The sequence below is a fragment of the Myotis brandtii genome, unplaced genomic scaffold, assembly GCF_000412655.1.
Source record: "Myotis brandtii unplaced genomic scaffold, ASM41265v1 scaffold517, whole genome shotgun sequence".
NCBI classification, from domain to species: domain Eukaryota; kingdom Metazoa; phylum Chordata; class Mammalia; order Chiroptera; family Vespertilionidae; genus Myotis; species Myotis brandtii.
This window is the reverse complement of record NW_005369706.1, coordinates 1,300,138-1,318,646: the sequence shown is the minus strand read 5'-3', so window position 1 is coordinate 1,318,646 and position 18,509 is coordinate 1,300,138. Positions and strand designations below refer to the sequence as shown.

At 45.2% G+C, this 18,509-nt stretch overlaps 2 protein-coding genes across 2 annotated transcripts in view; one reads left to right on the top strand and one right to left on the bottom strand.

Annotated features, from left to right (window-relative positions):
* Window positions 1-5,547: 5,547 nt before the first annotated feature.
* Window positions 5,548-15,276, top strand: CCDC65 (coiled-coil domain containing 65). Its single transcript, XM_005877353.2, has 8 exons — window positions 5,548-5,911; window positions 6,441-6,608; window positions 11,849-12,018; window positions 12,537-12,675; window positions 13,647-13,844; window positions 14,039-14,257; window positions 14,614-14,766; window positions 14,876-15,276. The coding sequence occupies exons 1-8, from the start codon at window positions 5,780-5,782 to the stop codon at window positions 15,191-15,193; spliced, it is 1,497 nt and encodes a 498-aa protein (XP_005877415.1). The 5' UTR covers window positions 5,548-5,779; the 3' UTR covers window positions 15,194-15,276.
* Window positions 15,277-15,655: 379 nt separating this feature from the next.
* FKBP11 (FK506 binding protein 11, 19 kDa) overlaps window positions 15,656-18,509 on the bottom strand; it is a 3,624-nt gene continuing 770 nt past the window's right edge. Inside the window, exons 3-6 of the mRNA XM_005877352.2 lie at window positions 18,262-18,349; window positions 17,971-18,004; window positions 17,376-17,446; window positions 15,656-15,896 (exon numbers count right to left, since the gene is read on the bottom strand). Of these exons, the coding sequence (XP_005877414.1) occupies window positions 15,679-15,896; window positions 17,376-17,446; window positions 17,971-18,004; window positions 18,262-18,349 (411 nt within the window). The 3' untranslated portion in view covers window positions 15,656-15,678. The remainder of the gene's footprint in view (window positions 15,897-17,375; window positions 17,447-17,970; window positions 18,005-18,261; window positions 18,350-18,509) is intronic.

Genomic DNA, 18,509 nt, shown 5'->3' with positions numbered 1-18,509 from the left:
GGAATAAAGAAGAACACTTATAAAGGCTCCACAGACTAAAGAAGGCCCATGGGTGAGGAGGCAGCTGATCGATGTTTCTCTCTCATCGATGTTTCTAACTCTCTATCCCTCTCCCTTCCTCTCTGTAAAAAATCAAAAAAATATTAAAAAAAAAAAAAAAGAAGGCCCATGGATGGTAAAGAAACCCATCCATGCCTACCCAACATGCTAGTGCTGACTCAGGAACCCACCCCCAAAGGCATTTCCTGTCCTTGGCCTCTCCCAGCTTCCTCTCCTGTCTCCGCACTAGGCACTAACAGCCCCTGGGCCTCCCATCTCAACCCCCGCCTCTCCGGAACGCCCCAAGGCCCATGGCCGGCCAGCCTTGCTCCCTGCGGTGTTCTTTTTCCTATGCTATCATTAAAAGGAAAACAAGTTGAAAAAAAAGAAAAAAGAAAAATGTTTGTAGATTTGCATTCATTTTGGAAGAGAGTCTGTATTTGTTATCACAATTTCAAAGGGTATGTAACTTCTCTCCCCTCAAAAAAGGACTATTAAGGTTAAGAACCATAGCCTGGCTGGTGTGGCTCAGTGGTTGAGCATCAACCTATGAACCAGGAAGTCACATTTCAATTCCCAATCAGGGCATATGCTCGGGTTGCGGACTCAATCCCCGGTGTGGGGCATGCAGGAGGCAGATGATCAATGATTCTCTCATCATTGATGTTTCTATCTCTCTCTCTCCCTTTCCCTTCCTCTCTGAAATCAATAAAAACATACGTGTTTTTTTTTAAAAAAAAAGAACCATTAAGAAATGTGTAAACACTGGTTTTTTACTGGATGCATCCACCTATGAATATAATCATTGATATTCAATAAATAGTTATTGAATGGATGACTAAGATTCCTCCTTGTGATTAGGGTGTTTTAATGTTTTCAACGGATAATTTAAAAAAAAACCCTCAGAAGAAACCTTTGCCAGGAAAAGTTAAGTGCCCCTTGCATTAGCCCCTCATTCTGTGGCCCTAAATACCTCTCACCTCACTGGGGCTCATCACGCGTTAGACCAAAAGTTCAGAGACTCACAGCCGCTGCCAGAACCCAAATCCTGTCCTGAGATCCACCTACTGCGCCTTTGCAGCCTGTCAGCTGAAAATAATCCTGGTGAAAGCAGGGGTGGCAGGAGCTGAGGAAGGAATCTGCAGAAGCTTTGAATGAGGGAGACTCTGCCCCCTGCCGGCTTCCCTGCTCCCCTCCAGCGCCCTGGCCGAGAGCCAGGTGGCCAAAGAATGAGGTCAGAGCAGGGGAGAAGGAGGCAAGGCAGGGGGCCGGGGAAGGGGGCAGCCCCCCACTGGGCAGTCTTTCCTGTCAAGATTAGGCTTTGTCTTTAAACTAGTCAGGGGCAGTAGCTTCAGCTTTGGAGCCCTCGCCGTCCAGGGCTCCTATCTTCTACTCCCAAATTAGGAGTTGGGGGAGGGCAGGGGGCGTGGTGGGGGTGGAGGTTCCTCTGGAACTTGAGGGAAGTCCAGTCACTCAGACTTGGCTTTCTCATCGATCTCTTTTCCTGGAGCCTGGCCACTGCCGACACCTTTGGATGCTTGGCCAATTCTTTGCATTGCCTACACTTGGTGTGTGGTGTACCAGCCTCTCCACATCACCATGGAAACAAGAGCCTCTGCATCCATCCCAGAGCTGATTTGTGAAGCTATGAGAAGAGTCTGGATTTCAGGGTGGGGTGCATAGGAAGGGCAAAGGAGAAAACCTTCACAGAAATTATGGAGAAAGAGAGAAAGAGGGAGAGAGAGAGGCATGTCAGGGTCGGGGAAGGATTGCTTTATAAGCATTATTGGAATAGCTTGTATCCTGTGAAGACGGGCAGCTTCCTTGGAAGGCCAAAAATGCAGTCCTCTCCTGGGCCACTGGTCAGTCTAAACTAATAACCCCTCCCCATCAGCTGTCCCTCAGCAGCTGTATAACCTTGAGTGAGTTACTTAACTCCTACAAGCATCACTTCCCATCTGTAAAATAAAAATAATAACAGCACTTTGCAGTGTTATTAAAAGAATCCAATGAGCCCAGTGCACCAAAAGGTTACTAGTTCGATTCCCCGTCAGGGCACATGCCTGGATTTCAGGTTGGATCCCAGGTAGGATAGGAAAAAACTTCTTAAACAGCATACAACAAAGAAACAGTAAGCCTAAAGAAAAATACTGATACATGTGACTACATTAAATGTCTAAATATCCTGTTGGTTAAAAACAAGCAAAACAAAATTTAAAAGGTAAAAAGGAAAGGCATAAATGTTATGGTATGTAGATTAATTTTTTAAAAGATTTTTAATTGATTTTTAGAGAGCGAGAGGAAGGGAAAGGGTTAGAGAGAGAAACATTGATGTGAGTGAAACTTGGGCCCGGCTGGCGTGGCTCAGTGGTTGAGCATCGACCAATGAACCAGGAGGTCACAGTTCGATTCCCAGTCAGGACACATGCCCAGGTTGGGTTGTGGGCTCAATATCCAGTTTGGGGCATGCAGGAGACAGCTGATTAATGATTCTCATCATTAATGTTTTTATCTCTCTCTCCCTCTCCTTTCCTCACTGAAATCAATAAAAGTATATTTTTGTAAATAAAGTTCTATGGAGAGTAATCTCATAGGATAATCTGGTCTTTTTCCAGTGACACCCACTCAACTCACCTATTTGGCCTGTGTAGAAGACAGATGGATCTTGGAGAATGACAGTGGATTATTGTAAACTTAACCAGGAGGTGACTACAATTGCAGCTGCTATGCCAGATGTTGTTTCATTACTTGAGCAAATTCACAAGTCCTTTAGTACATGGCATGCAGCTATTGATCTCACAAATGCCTTTTTCTCCATCCCTGTCAATAAGAACCATCAGAAGTAGTTTGCTTTCAGCTGGCAAGGCCAGGAATACACTTTTACTAGCCTACCTCAGATGTATCAACTATGCAGCCCTATGTCATAATTTAGTTCACAGGGATCTTGGATCACCTATTGGAAAACTTGTGTTGGAAAAGGCAGGCTAATGTCCAGTCTTTCACTCCTGCTCAGCCATGTAAGAATGGACCGTGGGCCTGGAACACTTTCTTACCAATTGATAAAAAGCCCACAGTCTGTGCTGAGCTTATCACCTTGTGTGGGAATACCTTTCTCTGTTTCTTGCTCAATGTGTACTCCTTTCTTCTGCTTAAGTATGTGCTCAGTAGCCCTCAGGCATGCCCCCAACTATTTCAGATTCCATGGGGGACTGGGAGGGGTGCTTCTGTTGTGGCACCAGAGGGTGCATGTAGGCCAATTGCCATGCATTGGATTCCAGGAAAGACACCCTAGCTATGGGGGGCCAACACCCTCTATTAAAGCTGATCTAGCCAAATAGCCAAATTTTATGGCTAAAAACCAGTGATGTGGGGGTGTGTTAAGATATTCCTTCTAAAGTGAGGGATAAGTTGTTGCCTCTGGCCCCTCCTACAACCAAAAAAGAGACATAACACCTTACCGGGCCTCTTTGAATTTTAGAGGGAACATGGTACTCATATGGGTATGCTACTTTGGCCTATTTACCAAGTGACCTGAAAAGCTGCTAGTTTAGGGTGGGTCCCAGAACAAGAGAAGGCTCTGCAACAGGTCAGGGTGCTGTGCAAGTTGCTTTGCTGCTTGGGCCACATGATCCAGAAGATTCAATGGTGCTTGAAATAGCCGTGGCAGATTGAGATGCTACTTGGAGGCTTCGGCAGGTCCCTATCAGTGAATCACAGTCCAAGCCCTTAGAATTTTGGAGCAAAGCCCCCTACTATCCTTTGCAGATAACTACAAAACACTTATTTTGAGAAACACCTCTTGGCCTACTAACTGGGTCTTAGTAGAGACTGAATGCTTAACCATAGGCCACCATGGAGAGCTCAGGTCACCACGTTTCTATGTGACCTGAGCTCTCCATCATGAACTGGGTGTTATTTGACCCACCGAGCCATAAAGTTGGGCGTGCACAGCAGCACTCCGTCATCAAATGTATGTGGTATATACAAGATGGGGCCAAGTAGGCCCTGAAGGCACAATTAAGTTACTTGAAGAAGTAGCCCAAATGCCCAGGGCCTCTCTCTCCCAACACACTGTACACCTATAGCCTCAGGAGGATTCCCTATAATCAGTGACAGAGGAAGAGGAGAAGCAGGTTTATAAATGGTTCTTCACGATATTCAGGCACCGCCCAAAAGTGAACAGCCACAGTACTATAGCCCTTTCCTGGGACATCCCTGAAGGTTGTTGTGAAGGGAAATCTTCCCAGTGGGCAGAACTTTCAGCAGTGTACCTGGTTGTTCACTTTGTTTAGAAGGAGAAAAGGCCAGATGTGTGACTATATATACCAACTCATGGCTGTGGCATGAATGGTCAGGGACTTGGAAGGAACATGGTTAGAAAACTGGTGTCAAGGAAATTTGGAGAAGAGGTATGTGGATAGACCTGACTGAATAGGCAAAAAAAAGAAAAAAAAAGTAAAAGTATTTGTGTCCCATGTGAATGCACACAAAGAGTGACCTCAGCAGAGGAGGATTTAATAATCAAGTGGATAGGATGACCTCATCTGTGGATATCAGTCAGTCTCTTTTCCCAGACACCCTGTCATTGACCAATGGATTTATAAACAAAGCAGCCATCATGGCAGGGATGGAGGTTTTGCATGAATTCAGACACATGAACTTTCACTCACCAAGGCCAACCTGGCTATGGGAATTACTGAGTGCCCGATCTGCCAGCAGAAGAGACCAACACTAGGTCCCCCTACATGGTACCATGGGTGAACAGGTTGACTAAATTGGACCACTTCCATCATGGAAGGGCAGTATTTTGTTCTTACTGAAATAGACATTTACTCTGGATACACATTTGCCTTCTCTGACACAATGCTTCTGCCTTTTCTGGATATTTCATATAAAGGCCCCTGCCAATATGTGGTTTCTTGTGTCTGGCTTCTTTCAATGAGCATGTTTTTGAGATTTATTCATATTGTAGCATGCATTTGTAGTTAGATATCTTAGACTGATATCTAAAAGCAAAATAGCTATATTGCATGGTAAATTTATGTTTAAAAATTTAAGAAACTGCTAGAGCAACATTCTGTTTACTAGATGGGATACTACCTGATTCATAAATTGTTCAGTAAAACCAATTAGATGGAAGGAAGGAAGGAAGGAAGGAAAGAGAAAAGAAACTGCCAAACTGTTGTCCAAAGTGGTTGCAACATTTTACAATCCCACCAGCAATGCATGAGGGTTCCCTGTTCTCCATATTATCTCCAAAATTTGTCCTGGGACCCTTCAGTCCGCAGGCCGACGCTCTATCCATTGAGCCAAACCGGTTAGGGCTGTTATCTGTATTTTAAAATATTGCCATATCATGAAAAAAAATATCTTAAAAGGTTCAGTGGGGAGGCTATCGATTTTGAAGATAAAACTATCCTCTTTCAAAACAAAAAAAACCCTCACTGCGGTCCTCCAGGCGGCAGAGGGCGCCCCAAGGCAGGGCCTCTCTTCCGCGCCTCCCAGCGCCATTTTAGCAAGATTCCGTTGCTAGGAGACGGCGATGCGTCTTTCGGCTTGAGAGCCGGGCCTCCCCGCTGTCCCAGTCTCTGTTTTACCTCAGGACTAAGGTCTACGGTCTCACTACCGTCCAGGGGCAGTTCCAGAAGGCCTCTTTCTGGGGGCATTTTCCTTCTCCCCCCGCTAACGCTGGCCGCGGCGGGCCCAGGATCCTTGCCCAGATCCAGCCCTCTAGCCTGCTATGTCTAAGAAAGGGAAAAAGGCCAAGACGCCCCTGTCGGATGAGGAGCAGCTGCTGCTGTTCCAGCAGAAGTTGCTGGCAGATGAGGAGGTGGCTAGGAAGAAGGAGCGGCTCCTGAGCCTGTTCTTGAAGGTGATGCGTCCTCCTTATCCCTGCCCGGCCCACCCCCTCCCTGCGCTGACCCTGCTGCCTTAACCCTGCCATTGTGGCAGCGTCATTTTTATGCTGGCCTCCCTCCTCCGGAAATCTTGAGACCTACATATACTTAGATTTCAGGCAACAGTGTTTGGAAGGAGGGGCGGTGGTATAGAGCTTGGCAGTCACAACTGAGTCCCAGAACTGGGACAGTAGGTGTTCTCAGCCATCCCAACTGTTTGAAACTCTGATAGTCTCCCTGGAGTGTCCTGCTCTGATGCCTCCATCCTAAAGGAAATTCACCCTCCCCCTCCTTAAAATGCCATCTGGCCGTTCCTGTCTTACTTGAGATGCTCCCAAAACAAGAACAGGAGTTACCTGAGTGTTAGCCATTAGGAGCTTTGGTCCCTCGGAAAAGACAAAGGGTAAAGGCGACAGTTGACAAACTAAGTGCAGTCTTGTTTGTTGTGCTGTGTTCGGGCTTTTAACCCTGACCTCCTTCAGGTGTGTTTATTCCTTCGCACAGGACAAGCTGGCCAAGGAGGAGCACAATAGTGCTCTGAACCTTAATAAGATTAACACACAGTGGAGAACTGTTCTTCGAGAAGTCAAGACCAAAGAGCTTCATAAGGACATTGAGATCCTCAGCCAAACATTTGAACGAGTGGTAGACTGCAAGGACAGTGTTATCAAGGTAGGTGTTCTTCCCAAGGAAATACTTGAACATGGCTGCCTTGATCTCTTAGTAGAATGGGCCAAGAAAAGTCATTAATTATTCAATCTTAACGCCCTCACAAGCAGCAGGCTGTGATGAAACTAGGCTATTGGTAATAACAACTTTCACTGAGATGAAGAGTAGACTATTGGGTGGTCATCCCTCTCCCTCACGTAGAGGAGCCCTTGCTTTTAGTCATCTACTGCCCCAAACCAGTACTATACAATATTAGAGTTATGAGGCACAGTAGACATCACCCCAGGACTTGAACTTAGTCCTACATCTTCATTTCAATGAGAGACTACTCAGTTCCAGAGGGAGGAAATGGCTCACCCAAGGTCACTCAGCCAGTCGATGAGAGAGCTGGGACTCAGCACAGGTTTCTTGATTCCTACTCTAGCGCTTTATTCAACCAAATTCTGTTTGCCTCTTTGATTCAACTTCAGTAGCCCTGGATAAGGCTGAGAAGATCTCAATGGGTAAGAGCAGTTCTGGATCTCCAAGAAATTCAGTCAGTCATCCTTATGCTATTGGGAGGTTCTTGTATCCATACCATCTTAAAAAAAAAAGTTTTTATTGATTTGCGAGAGAGAAGAAGGGAGAGGGAGAGAGAAAGAGAAACATCGATGAGAAAGAGACATTGATTGGCTGCCTCCTGAACTCCGCCCCCCGCTCCCCCAACCCAGTGTGTGCCCTGACTGGGAATCAAACCAGTGATCTCTCAGGTACAGGGGACAACACTCAACCAGCTGAGCCACACTGGGCCATACCATCTTTTTTGCCAAGAAATTTTGCTGTATCCCTTTTTTCATTCTATTTTAATCTCTGCCCACTGTTTCCTTCCCCTTAGGCTTTTCTATCTATCTATCTATCTATCTATCTTTCTATTTAATTTATTTCAGAGAAGAAGGGAGAGGGAGAGACAGATAGAAAAGTGAATCATTGATCAGCTGCTTCCTGCACGCCCCACACTGGGGATCGAGCCCGCAACCCAGGCATGTGCCTTGACTGGGAATCAAACTGTGACCTCCTGGTTCATAGGTCAATGCTCAACCACTCTACCCTGCTGGCCGGGCTTAGGGGCATGCAGGAAGCAGCTGATCAATGATTCTCTCTCATCATTGATGTTTCTCTCTCTCCTTCTCCCTTCCTCTCTGAAATCAATAAAAATATATTTTAAAATTATCCTTTCGCCCTAACTGGTTTGGCTCAGTGGATAGAGCCTCGGCCTGTGGACTGAAGGGTCCCAGGTTTGATTCTGGTCAAGGGCATGTACCTTGGTTGCAGGCACATCTCCAGTAGGGGGTGTGCAGGAGGCAGCTGATCGATGTTTCTCTTTCATCGATGTTTCTAACTCTCTATTCTTCTCCCTTCCTCTCTGGAAAAAATCAATAAAATATATATTTTTAAAAATGATTCTCTCTTTGTCTTTAACCTTTGGCATTTTAATTATGATGTGTCTTGGTGTAGGCCTCTTATTTGGGACTCTCTGTGCTTCCTGGACTTGTATGTCTATTTCTTTCACTAGGTTAGGGAAGTTTTCCATCATTATTTTTTCACATAGTTTTTCATTCCTCATTTTCTCCCTTCTCCTTTTGGCACCCCCATGATGCAAATGTTTGTATGCTTAAACTGTCCCAGAGGCTCCTTATACTATCCTCATTTTTATGGATTTTCTTTTTGCTGTTCTGATTGGATGTTTTCTGCTTCCTTATCTTCCAAATCTCTAATTTGATCCTCTGCTTCTGCTTCACCTATTTCACCTTTGATTCCCTGTATTCTTCACTTCAGTTAGTGTATTCTTTATTTCTGACTGGTTCTTTTTCATGTTTTCTATCTATGTTTTTATGTTTCCTATCTCTTTATTGAAGTTCTCACTAAGTTCATCTATTCTTCCCCTAAGTTTATTTAGCATTTTAATATAAACAGTGGTTTGAACTCTGCATCTAGTAGATTGCTTGTCTCCATTTTATTTAGTTCTTTATCTGGAGTCTTTTTCTGTTCTTTCATTCCCAAATGACAAAGACATGTTTCTTTGTCTCATTTGGCTGCCTCCCTGTGTTTGTTTCTATGTATTAGGTAGAGCTGCTACATCTTCCTATCTTGGTAGAGTAGTAGGTGTACTGTAGGGTCCAGTGTCACAGCCTCCTCAATCACCCGAGCTGGGCACTCCAGGTGCACCCCCCATGTGGGCTATGTATACCCTCTGGTTGTAGTTGAGCCTTGATTGCTGTTGGCACCTCAATGGGAGGGATTTACCCCTAGGCTGATAGGTTGTGAAGACTAATCGCAACTACCATGGAAGATCAGCTATGCAGGGGCTGACCCCACAGAGCAGGATTTACTTCAACAGGGTTCTAGTGACTGCTGAGTCCACCCTTTGAATGTATCCTTTGTGGAGGAGTTTGGGTGGTACTTCGACCTGGTCTGAAGCTGTCCACCAAATGTACTGGCTCTGGAGCCTCCTGGGAGGTGCAGATCAAGGTCAGCTGCCACCTGTGTCCTGCCCGGGGCCACTCTTCATGAGCTACAAAGCAATATGTAGATGGCTGCTATTTGTGCTGGAATTGGATTTGCAGAGCAGAGGCCAAGCTGTGAACTAAGGCTGGCTGCCACTAGTGCCAGGCCTGGGGTCACTTAGTGAAAGGTCTGTGGCATGCTGAGGCCAGATGCTGCTTGTTTGTTTTTTAATAGCCAATCATTGTTTCTTTAGTGTCCATTTTTTGTCTTTTTAAAATATATATATTTTTATTGATTTCAGAGAAGAAGGGAGAGAGTTAGAAACATCAATGATGAGAGAGAAGCATTGATCGGCTGCCTCCTGCACACCCCCCACTGGGGATTGAGCCCCCAGCCTGGGCTGGAATCGAACCTGGGACCCTTCAGTCTGCAGGTCGACTCTATCTACTGAGTCAAACAGGCGAGGGCCAGATGCTGCTTGTTTGAGAAATTTTAGAAAAGTCTGAAGCATTTACCAACATAGGTCATTTGTATGGAAAAGCCACAGGAAATGGCTTGGACTGGGTCAACAAGATGAATGGGATGGGGTCTCAGGGAATCAGCAGAGCAGGGCCAGCAGTGTTAGCCAGGTTGATGGAGATTCAGATATGGCACCGGCCTGCAGACTCTGTGGGGCAAGGGCCCAGAAAAAGAACAATGGCCTCTGCCAACACTTCTGTCTGGGGAAAAACTGCTCCTCCAGCTCTTGCCTTAATGTCAGACAACTCGATTCCTTGCCAGACAATTTAGTTCCTCCCTGTATGACCCTGGTGCCTCAGCACTGGAGCTTAGAGGAAGTGAGTCCAAGTAAGTCTGTGGGTAAGACCTTTAAGAGGAACTGCCTAGGACTCCAGAAGCCCCGGTCTCACTCATCCACAATCCCCACTGACTTTTATAATCACAAGTTATGGGGACTTCTCTTCCTGGCACTGGAACCCTGGTTTGGGGAACTTAGTGTGGGGCTGGGACCCCTCATGCCTCAGGGGGGACCTCTGCATCCAAAATATCTCTCTACATGTGGATGTGGGATCAGCCCATTCAGCAGCTCTGCCCCTCATAGGACTTCTGTTCAGCTAGATTTCAGGTGATTCTTAATGATAGTTGTTCTGTAAGTTTAGTTGTAGTTTTGATGTGGTTGTGGGAGGAGGATTTGAGTATTGCTTTTACCTATGCCACCATCTTGACCTGAACCTCCAGATTATCTTTCTAAAACAAAATCTGATCCTGTCATTCCACCGCTTAAGTCTCCCCAGTGGCTCCCCTCTTCTACAGGAAAAAAATCCATACTCCACGGAAAGAATAGCAAAGCCCTTCATGATCTACTCTCTACCTGTACCTTTCATAGCCAGCCTTGTTTCTTACCTATGCCTTTATACATGCTATTTCCTCTACCTGGAATTTTATTTTTCCCATCTCCTCAGTTTTCCTGGCAAACTCTGACTCCTCTTCAAGAGTGATACAAATGGCATCTCTTCTGTGAAGCCTTCCCCAGTGTTCTTAGTTAGATGTAGGCACTCCGTTCCTTATATCCCATTGTCACTGGTAAATCATTAATTTCATATCACTTAGCATGTTAAACAGTAATGTTCTGTTTATATAACTCTTTTCCTTCTTCAAGACTGCAAGCTCCTTTGAGGGCAGTGAGGATGTCTTTTAGTCTCGGAATCCTCAGTACCCAGCATAGTGCTGGATAAGCATTTGTTGAGTGAGTGAATAGTTATCCATTATCAGAACCTATTTCATAAGATTCTTTTTCATGTAAACATAAGGTGAAAGCTAGCTCTGCATAGGTTGTGGTAGTTCACAGTGGGACTCAAGGTTTTTGGATCATATGGGAACTCAGTAAATGCTTCTTTGTTCTATTTACTCTAATTTCATTTTGCTTTCTTTTTTTTAGGACACAAAGTTTTCTTTAATTATTTTTTTGGGGATAAGAAACACCATACTTCTACTCAATGTCCAACCAACTGAACCACACCAGCCAGAGCTCATTGTACTTTTTTGAATGGGTACTACATTTCCATTGTCCAAAATTAAAAAGATAAAAAGTTACATAGTGAAAATTCCTTCCCACTGGTGCCTTCCAGCTGCCCAATGCCCATTAGTTTCATGAGTAAACATTATTTTACACAAATGGTAGTATTACATACTGTTCTGCCCATTGACTTTTTCATTTAACAATATGTCCTGGGTGCCTGGCCAGTGTGGTTCAGTGCTTGAGCATCCACCTATGAACCAGGAGATCAGGGTTCGATACCTGGTCAGAGCACATGCCTGGGTTGCGAGCTTGATCCAGTAGGGGGCATGCAGGAGGCAGCTGGTCAATGATTTTCATTATTGATGTTTCTCTCTCTCTCCCTATTTGAAATCAATTATATATATATTAAAAAGGCAGGACAAATGCTTGATTCCTTCTCTTCCCTGACAAGATACCCTAGGTTCAACTTGTTTATTTTTGCCTCAGATTTCGAAGCAGCCATTTCTCTATGAATCCGATTCCTTTTAGTGGTAGCACCATCACTGTAAATGTTTGTTGTCCCTAGGACATTGGCTGGCTATATGGGGTTCTCTGATGTCACTCTGACTTTAAATTCAATAGTGGGAGAACCAGCACTCTTTGATCCAAAGAAAAGTCATCCAGCTAACCAGCTGAATACATCTTTAATTTTCTCACACAGAAGTCATTGAGCCAAAATGGTAACTCTGTGTTTCCTACCCAGTCTTTAGCTAGGGACCTGTCAGAAGCTGAGGAGCAGTATGCCATTGCCCTGCGCAGCCACATGCACAACATTGACCAGCTGTTGGCCTTGCAGAGATGCCGACTCAACCTCCTGGAGGAAAATTACAGCATGGAGCTGGAGACCCTAACCAAGGAGTTTGAGATAGAAAGGTATGGGGGTTTGAATCCAAGGGAGCATATAGAGCCTGTGTCAAGGAGCTGTCTGTAAGCAGGTGGCCAGCACCCTGGAGCATCCCACCTTGATGATGACATTACTTCCAGCAGAAAAGATCCTGATTTCCTTCTAAAATAACGTGGGTTTAAGCTTGTGGCCTTAGCCTTCCTTTTCCTGTGCCAGGTCCCTATTTATAACGTCTCATCACCCACTGCCAACTATCAAAATCCTACCCATCTGGCAGGGGACAGGAATGGGAAGGAGACTTCTCACTGTAACCTTTGCACTTTTTAATTTTTATATCACATGAATATATTAACCTATTCAAAAATAAAAATAATCTTATTCATTCTTTTCGGCCCTAAAGGAAATAGATCCCTCCTTCCCTCTGTTTTCCTTCAGTACCTAAGAGTTTGTACCATTCATATAGTTTTATTACATACTGCTTTGAGTTGTCATTATTGGTCCATTTGCTTTATTCCTCAGAGCAGGAACAGTGTCTTATCTTCCGTAGGAAGACAATTATTGAACAACATGAAAAAGAGATTTGCTACCTACAAGATGTCTTCATGGCTATGGAGCAGAACTACATAGATTCTGAGTATGAAAGCAAGCTGGAGTTCCAGAGCATGTGGGATGATCTCAAAAACAAGGTACAGAGGGGAAGTAATGGGCAAGAGCTGGGAGAGGAGAGAAAAATGCTCCAGGCTAGCAGAGCTCAAAGAGATCCCTTTAACCAACATAATAAAATGCCTGTTGCCACTGTAGGTACCCCATTGCCTTTTGTACTTTTCTGAAAATTGGTCGGGCGGGAGGATCATTCTGAAATATCAAGGAAATGCATTTTAAAGCTTAAAAGCAACAAGGAAATCATCTGGCTTCACCTGGGAAAGATATGCTTTGATTTCCGTCCCCAGTCTTTTTACCTGTCTCCCTGAAGACCCTCAGCTAGTCAAGTGTTTCTTCTAATCTACTCTGTTCTTGCAGGATTCCATAATTATTTTGAAAGGCAAGATCATGGTGCATAGCCATGAGATTTGTAGATGAAGAAACTAAAGCCCCGTAAAGTAGAATGACCTGCCAAAGTCCTGCTGCTGCTTTGTGGCAGAGCCAGGAGGAGAATCCAGTTTCTGGCCTCTTGGCCAAAGTGCTTTCCACTATCCTGTAGGCCTCAAACTTTAGCTGGCCTGCAGACCTGGGTTTGCGTATGAGATTCTTTGTTTTTATTTTGCCCTGTAGTGTTTTGTAAAACATTTAAATAAGGTTCCCAAATTTAAAAAATGGGGATTTCACATAAAAACCCAAATTTTCACCTTCCCTTGAAAAATCTGAAGATCTGGTAACCCTGGGACAATATTTCCAAATGGAGACACTCACATGGAGCTGAGCAGCGGTGCCTTCCCCACTCCCCCTGCTAAGAGCATTTGCTCTCTGGTTCACCGCAGGCTCCATCTAGCCCACAGCACTTATTTATATCATCTGCCTGGTCTTTGTAGGCATTTTCATTGGCGACCCTGCACTATACTATGCTATAAACAGTGCAGGAGTGTGAGGTTGCTGGTGGAAGTGAAAGGGCACTAAAAACGTAATTCCGAGCATTGTCTATTTTGGGGCCACTTCCTAGAATATAGAAGAGAAGCACTTTCTAAGACTGCAACTAGAGAGTGTAGTAGAAGATCTATGGAGAAGGTTCCAGGATGCACTTAAGAATTACACTGATGCCACAGAGGATCGAAAGATTGCCTTTGAGACTTTGAAAGTGAAGGACGAGAAGAGCTCCAAAGACATTGAAGTACAGATGAAAAGAATACAGAAACTACAGGTTAGTGCAGCCAACCAGAAATACTCACTGCTTTAACTGCTCCATTATCCCCTGTTCATCTTCCCCCAATTTCTACTGGGCCTCATCACTGGTTGGGGAAAGATATGCTTTGATTTCCGTCCCGTCTTTTCACCCGTCTCCCTGAAGACCCTCAGCCAGTCAAGTGTTTCTTCTAATTTACTCTGTTCCTCCAGGATTCCATACTTATTTTGAAAGGCAAGATCATGGTGCACAGCCGTGAGAGTGAAGAACAGAACCAGTACATTCGTGATGACAAGGAATTGGTCCTTGTACAACTACGAAAACTTAAGGCCCAAAGGACTCATGTCCGGGAAATAGCACAGGAGAATTTAGTCAAACTCACTCTGGAAAGTAATGCCACCCTCAAAGTTCTGAGAGCGATTGTTGATAAGGTAACAGGGGAGAGGGTGGTCCAAACAAAACCAAGGAACTGGGCTCCCTGTGAAGTAAAAAGGGTTTGAGGATGGTAGAGGAGGCATCCTCCTGCTTCCTGCCTGAGTGGACACTTGGAATACCTTTTTTATTTCATGTTCCCTTCCCCCTCACATTTTAAGTTAAATGCATTAATAGTGAATGGATTTTATAAGAATATCAAATACTTGCCATTCAGTAAGCACTCTGTGTTAGATGTGTATATTACTCGTCTCCCACTTAAATTAATAGCTTCCCTGGTTCAAACAGGGAACCAACTCCACTATTCCCCTTCCCACCTCTTTTCTAATAAAAGGTGTCTTCCTGCGTTCAATAGGGTGAAAAGATCCTTAAACTTGCTGAAATATGTAGGAAATTTGAAACAGAGGAAGAAAAAGTGCTGCCCTTTTATTCTTCAATATTGACTCCAGAGGAGCAGGAGGAGATAGAGGAAATTATCCCAGAGGAGCTTACTGAGGAGCTGGCAAAGGTAAAGTTCCCAGGGCCCAGAGGCCTTGGCTTAAGGTTGGGGATGATGGACCCTGGGCTGTATTCACTAATGGGCCCCACTACACACCTCCCTTTAAATCAATTCCCAGGTGATAGCAGACTACATAGGGATGGATAATTTCTGGAAAAGGTACAACAAAGTGAAACTAGAGCAACTGAGCCTTCAACAAAGACGTACCCAATTGTTAGAGATCAATGGGAGGCTGCGGGAGATGCTCAAGCGGTACTTGGATGGCATTTCAGTGAGTGATGAAGTGCTGAGCCAGCTCAACCCACTCTTCATCGTCAACTACCGAAGCAACTTACCCCAGCCCTTGTCTAAACCTACAACCCAACCAGGTGACAAAAAAAGTTCAACCACTTACAACATCATTGAGGCAGCCCATGTGATCTCCCATATCCTGTGATACAAGGAGAAAATCTATTTTCATTCTCCAGAGAATTTTTTGAGAGACCTGAGGACTTTGCTATTAAAAATTCTCATAGAGTTCATGAGCTTCTTATATCTTTGCCATATTGGACAGAACAGTCTACTTTGACAACACCAGGAATAAGCAGCCCCAGGGCATGGAGAGAATAGCTAGGCAACTACTAGGAGGCTTATTTCTCAATGAAGCATTGCTCCTGGAGTCAGGGCACCCTGGTAGCCAAACTACCTCCGGGACCTAAAAATCAGATGGGAATTCAAGAACAAGTCCCTGAAGTAAGTTAGGACAGGAAGAGGAGGCCAGGGGAAAAGGTGACTCAAAGCCTCTAACCCCCTCCCCCATGACAGACAAGATCCAACTCAGAATGCCTTTTCCCCAGCCCCCTCACCTCATTCCCACTTACAAAAGTAGCCTCAGAAAGTATCAGTTGAAGAATGCAAAGAAGTTTTAAAAATTATTATTTATTATTTCTTTTTGCTCTTGTTTCGTTTCTCTTCCTTGAGCTTCTTTTTGGAGACTTTAGGTCTGCTGGCCTTTCTGTATAGGTGATACCCAATGAGGCTCAGGAGGGCTGGCACCATGGCCATGCCCACCAGAGGCAAAGTGCCCTTCATCAGCTTTTGCCAGTAGTTGGCTCGGATCAGTGCAATCAGCTCCACGTCAAACTGCAGCACTGCATCCGCTGGAGGTAGAGAGGAGGTGAGGGTTAAGATCTCTGTGCAGTTTATCTAGGACTCTGAATGAATGAAAACAGGGAAGGCAGGCCACACAGAGCAACAACTATGAAGCTGGCAAGATTTAAATGTGGGGTTGAGTTCCCTTAGACAAGGCAGAGATGGGTTATGAGCAGAGTCTAGTGATAGTCATGTTTACCCCAAATATACAAATGTGGCTTGGTTTCCATGATGGGTCTTTGACAGCACAGGAAAATTTCCTGTGGATCTGAAATGTACACACTGTTCTCCATTTATGAGTGAGAGAAACCTCTATACTAACTGTACTTCATTTCCAAACAGCCACAAGGACACAATCTTTGCAGGGCTGAAATTAATTGAATTTAAACTAGACTTTTAAATTCCACCAACCAATGAGCATATTCAACGAAATTATTAGAAAAGATAGGTGTTCTAACATAAGAGCTGGAGAGGAAGAAGGATGTGTCTTAAGAAAGTAGATATGGGGGAATGAGTGGGAAAGAAATGTAGATAGAAGCAGCACTAGAAAGCAGAAGGTAATAGAGCTTTGAGTAAGTGTTCATTTCTCTTTAGTCACCCTATCTTCTCTCCAGGTCTCCCTCTAAGCTGGAACTGGGATAATAACTTTTACCCCGATGCTCTGAAGTATAACACATTTTAGCTAATAGAACATGTGTTATAACCAAAAGCAAGAGACACACATCTTGTGAAATCTGTTCAATCCCAGGCCTTTAAGAGTAAAAATCAACAGTGACTTGAGAGGGCTTTTAAAGTTATGAGGTGGACTTGGCTTTTAAAAGTTTTTTTGTTGCCGAAACCGGTTTGGCTCAGTGGATAGAGCATCGGCCTGCGGACTGAGGGGTCCCAGGTTCGATTCCGGTCAAGGGCATGTACCTGGGTTGCGGGCACATCCCCAGTAGGAGATGTGCAGGATGCAGCTGATCGATGTTTCTCTCTCATCGATGTTTCTAACTCTCTATCTCTCTCCCTTCCTCTCTGTAAAAAAATCAATAAAATATATTTTTAAAAAAATAAAAGTTTTTTTGTTTCATTTTGTTTTGAATTACTTGATTGTGATCATTTTTCCTATCTCTTCCCTGGTAAAGACTGAGAGGAAGGGCAGAGATGCAGCGAGAAGCCATGCCAACTGCACAAATTACACCATTTGTAATTGTAGGAAAAAGACAGGAAATTAGTCCAAAGTTCTAGGAAGGGTGACATGCGCAGCAGACTCATGTGGCACAAGCAGGTGTCTCCTTTCTAAAAAGCTGCTGGCTGCCAGAGGGCAAACCAGGTGACATTAACAGGTTCTCTAGTCCCTATTGTGATCTAAGCAGGAAAAAAGAGGGCCCCAGCCACCGCTGTCCCTTTTAGCAAACTGATTTAGACCTTCTCAAGCTCCAAATTGTATAGCTCTGAGAGATGGGGTATTTTGGTGATTTGAAAGAGAGCTCTAGTCAGGTTACCTGGGATAGATGGTGGAAATCCCCGTTTTCCATAGGCCAAGTGAGAAGGAATGATTGCCCTTCGCTTCTCTCTGAGGGAAAGAATGTCACAGCCAGAGGTGGGAGCAGGTGGGCCAGCAGCCTCAGTCCATCTGAAGCCCCACCAGCAAAACCCTCTAGGTCAGTGGTCGGCAAACTGCAGCTCGAGAGCCACATGCGGCTCTCTGGCCCCTTGAGTGTGGCCACGAAGTTTCAATCGCACTGTACGTGCGCACCCGCACGTGGTATTTTGTGGAAGAGCCACACTCAAGGGGCCGCAGTTTGCCGACCACTGCTCTAGGTATTCATGTCCAAAAGATGACTTTTTCCCCCCACTTTATACCAAACAGGTTGACCCGCAAAGGTATACATCCCCCCACATGCCTCAACTGCTCCAACAAAACCCACAGCCAGAGAGGCACAGAGGCTTGGGACGCCCTCAGGGGTCCCAATGACTGAGGCAAAGCCAGGGTCCTTTGTCCCATGTTTCCCTGCCTCCTCTAGAAGCAGGGATAGCAGAGAACGCTTCTAGCCATGCAAAGGGAGTACCCAAGCCCCTCTCTGCCCAGATACTCACCCTACACACATGTCTAGAAGGCTCTGCTCCAGACCTTGAGGAAGAAGACATAACTGAACAGGAAGCTACCTACATTCCCAAAATCCCAGGAGAGGAGATCAATGGTTCCCCCTTCCCCCTTAGTTGAGCTCCCGCTTCTCAAATCTCTGGCTCCCTTCTAGTAGGGGATGGGGCAAGAGGAATATTAGAAGTGGGTTTGAACCGCAGGAGGGCCGTTTCTAAGGTAGCTTAGGGACTGAAAGGGTGAGAAAGCACTTAGGTTGCGATGAGTGGGAGGCACAGGCCACATACCTGGGATCACCTGCTTTTGGCCGAGTTCTATAACCAGAGGGTCTCTGGCCAGGGAAGTGTCAATAACACGTCCATCTACCAAGCTGCCCTGGGGGGAGAGAGCATCCGGAGCTCACACCTGGCCAGCTCTCCCTCCCAGCAGGCGCAGCCCCCTCGCAGCTGCAGCCTCGCACTCCCCTCGGGGCAGAAAGGAACAGGAAGCCCCACAGAACTGGCACTGCTCGGAGATCTCTCTACCCTTCACTTCT

Excerpts from the sequence above, each read along its gene's own strand:
- CCDC65 (XM_005877353.2), top strand. The coding sequence starts at position 5,780 with ATGTCTAAGAAAGGGAAAAAGGCCAAGACGCCCCTGTCGGATGAGGAG. Across the intron at positions 12,676-13,646 it reads GGGATGATCTCAAAAACAAG|AATATAGAAGAGAAGCACTT; the intron begins GTACAGAGGGGA and ends GCCACTTCCTAG. Across the intron at positions 14,767-14,875 it reads TTACTGAGGAGCTGGCAAAG|GTGATAGCAGACTACATAGG; the intron begins GTAAAGTTCCCA and ends ATCAATTCCCAG.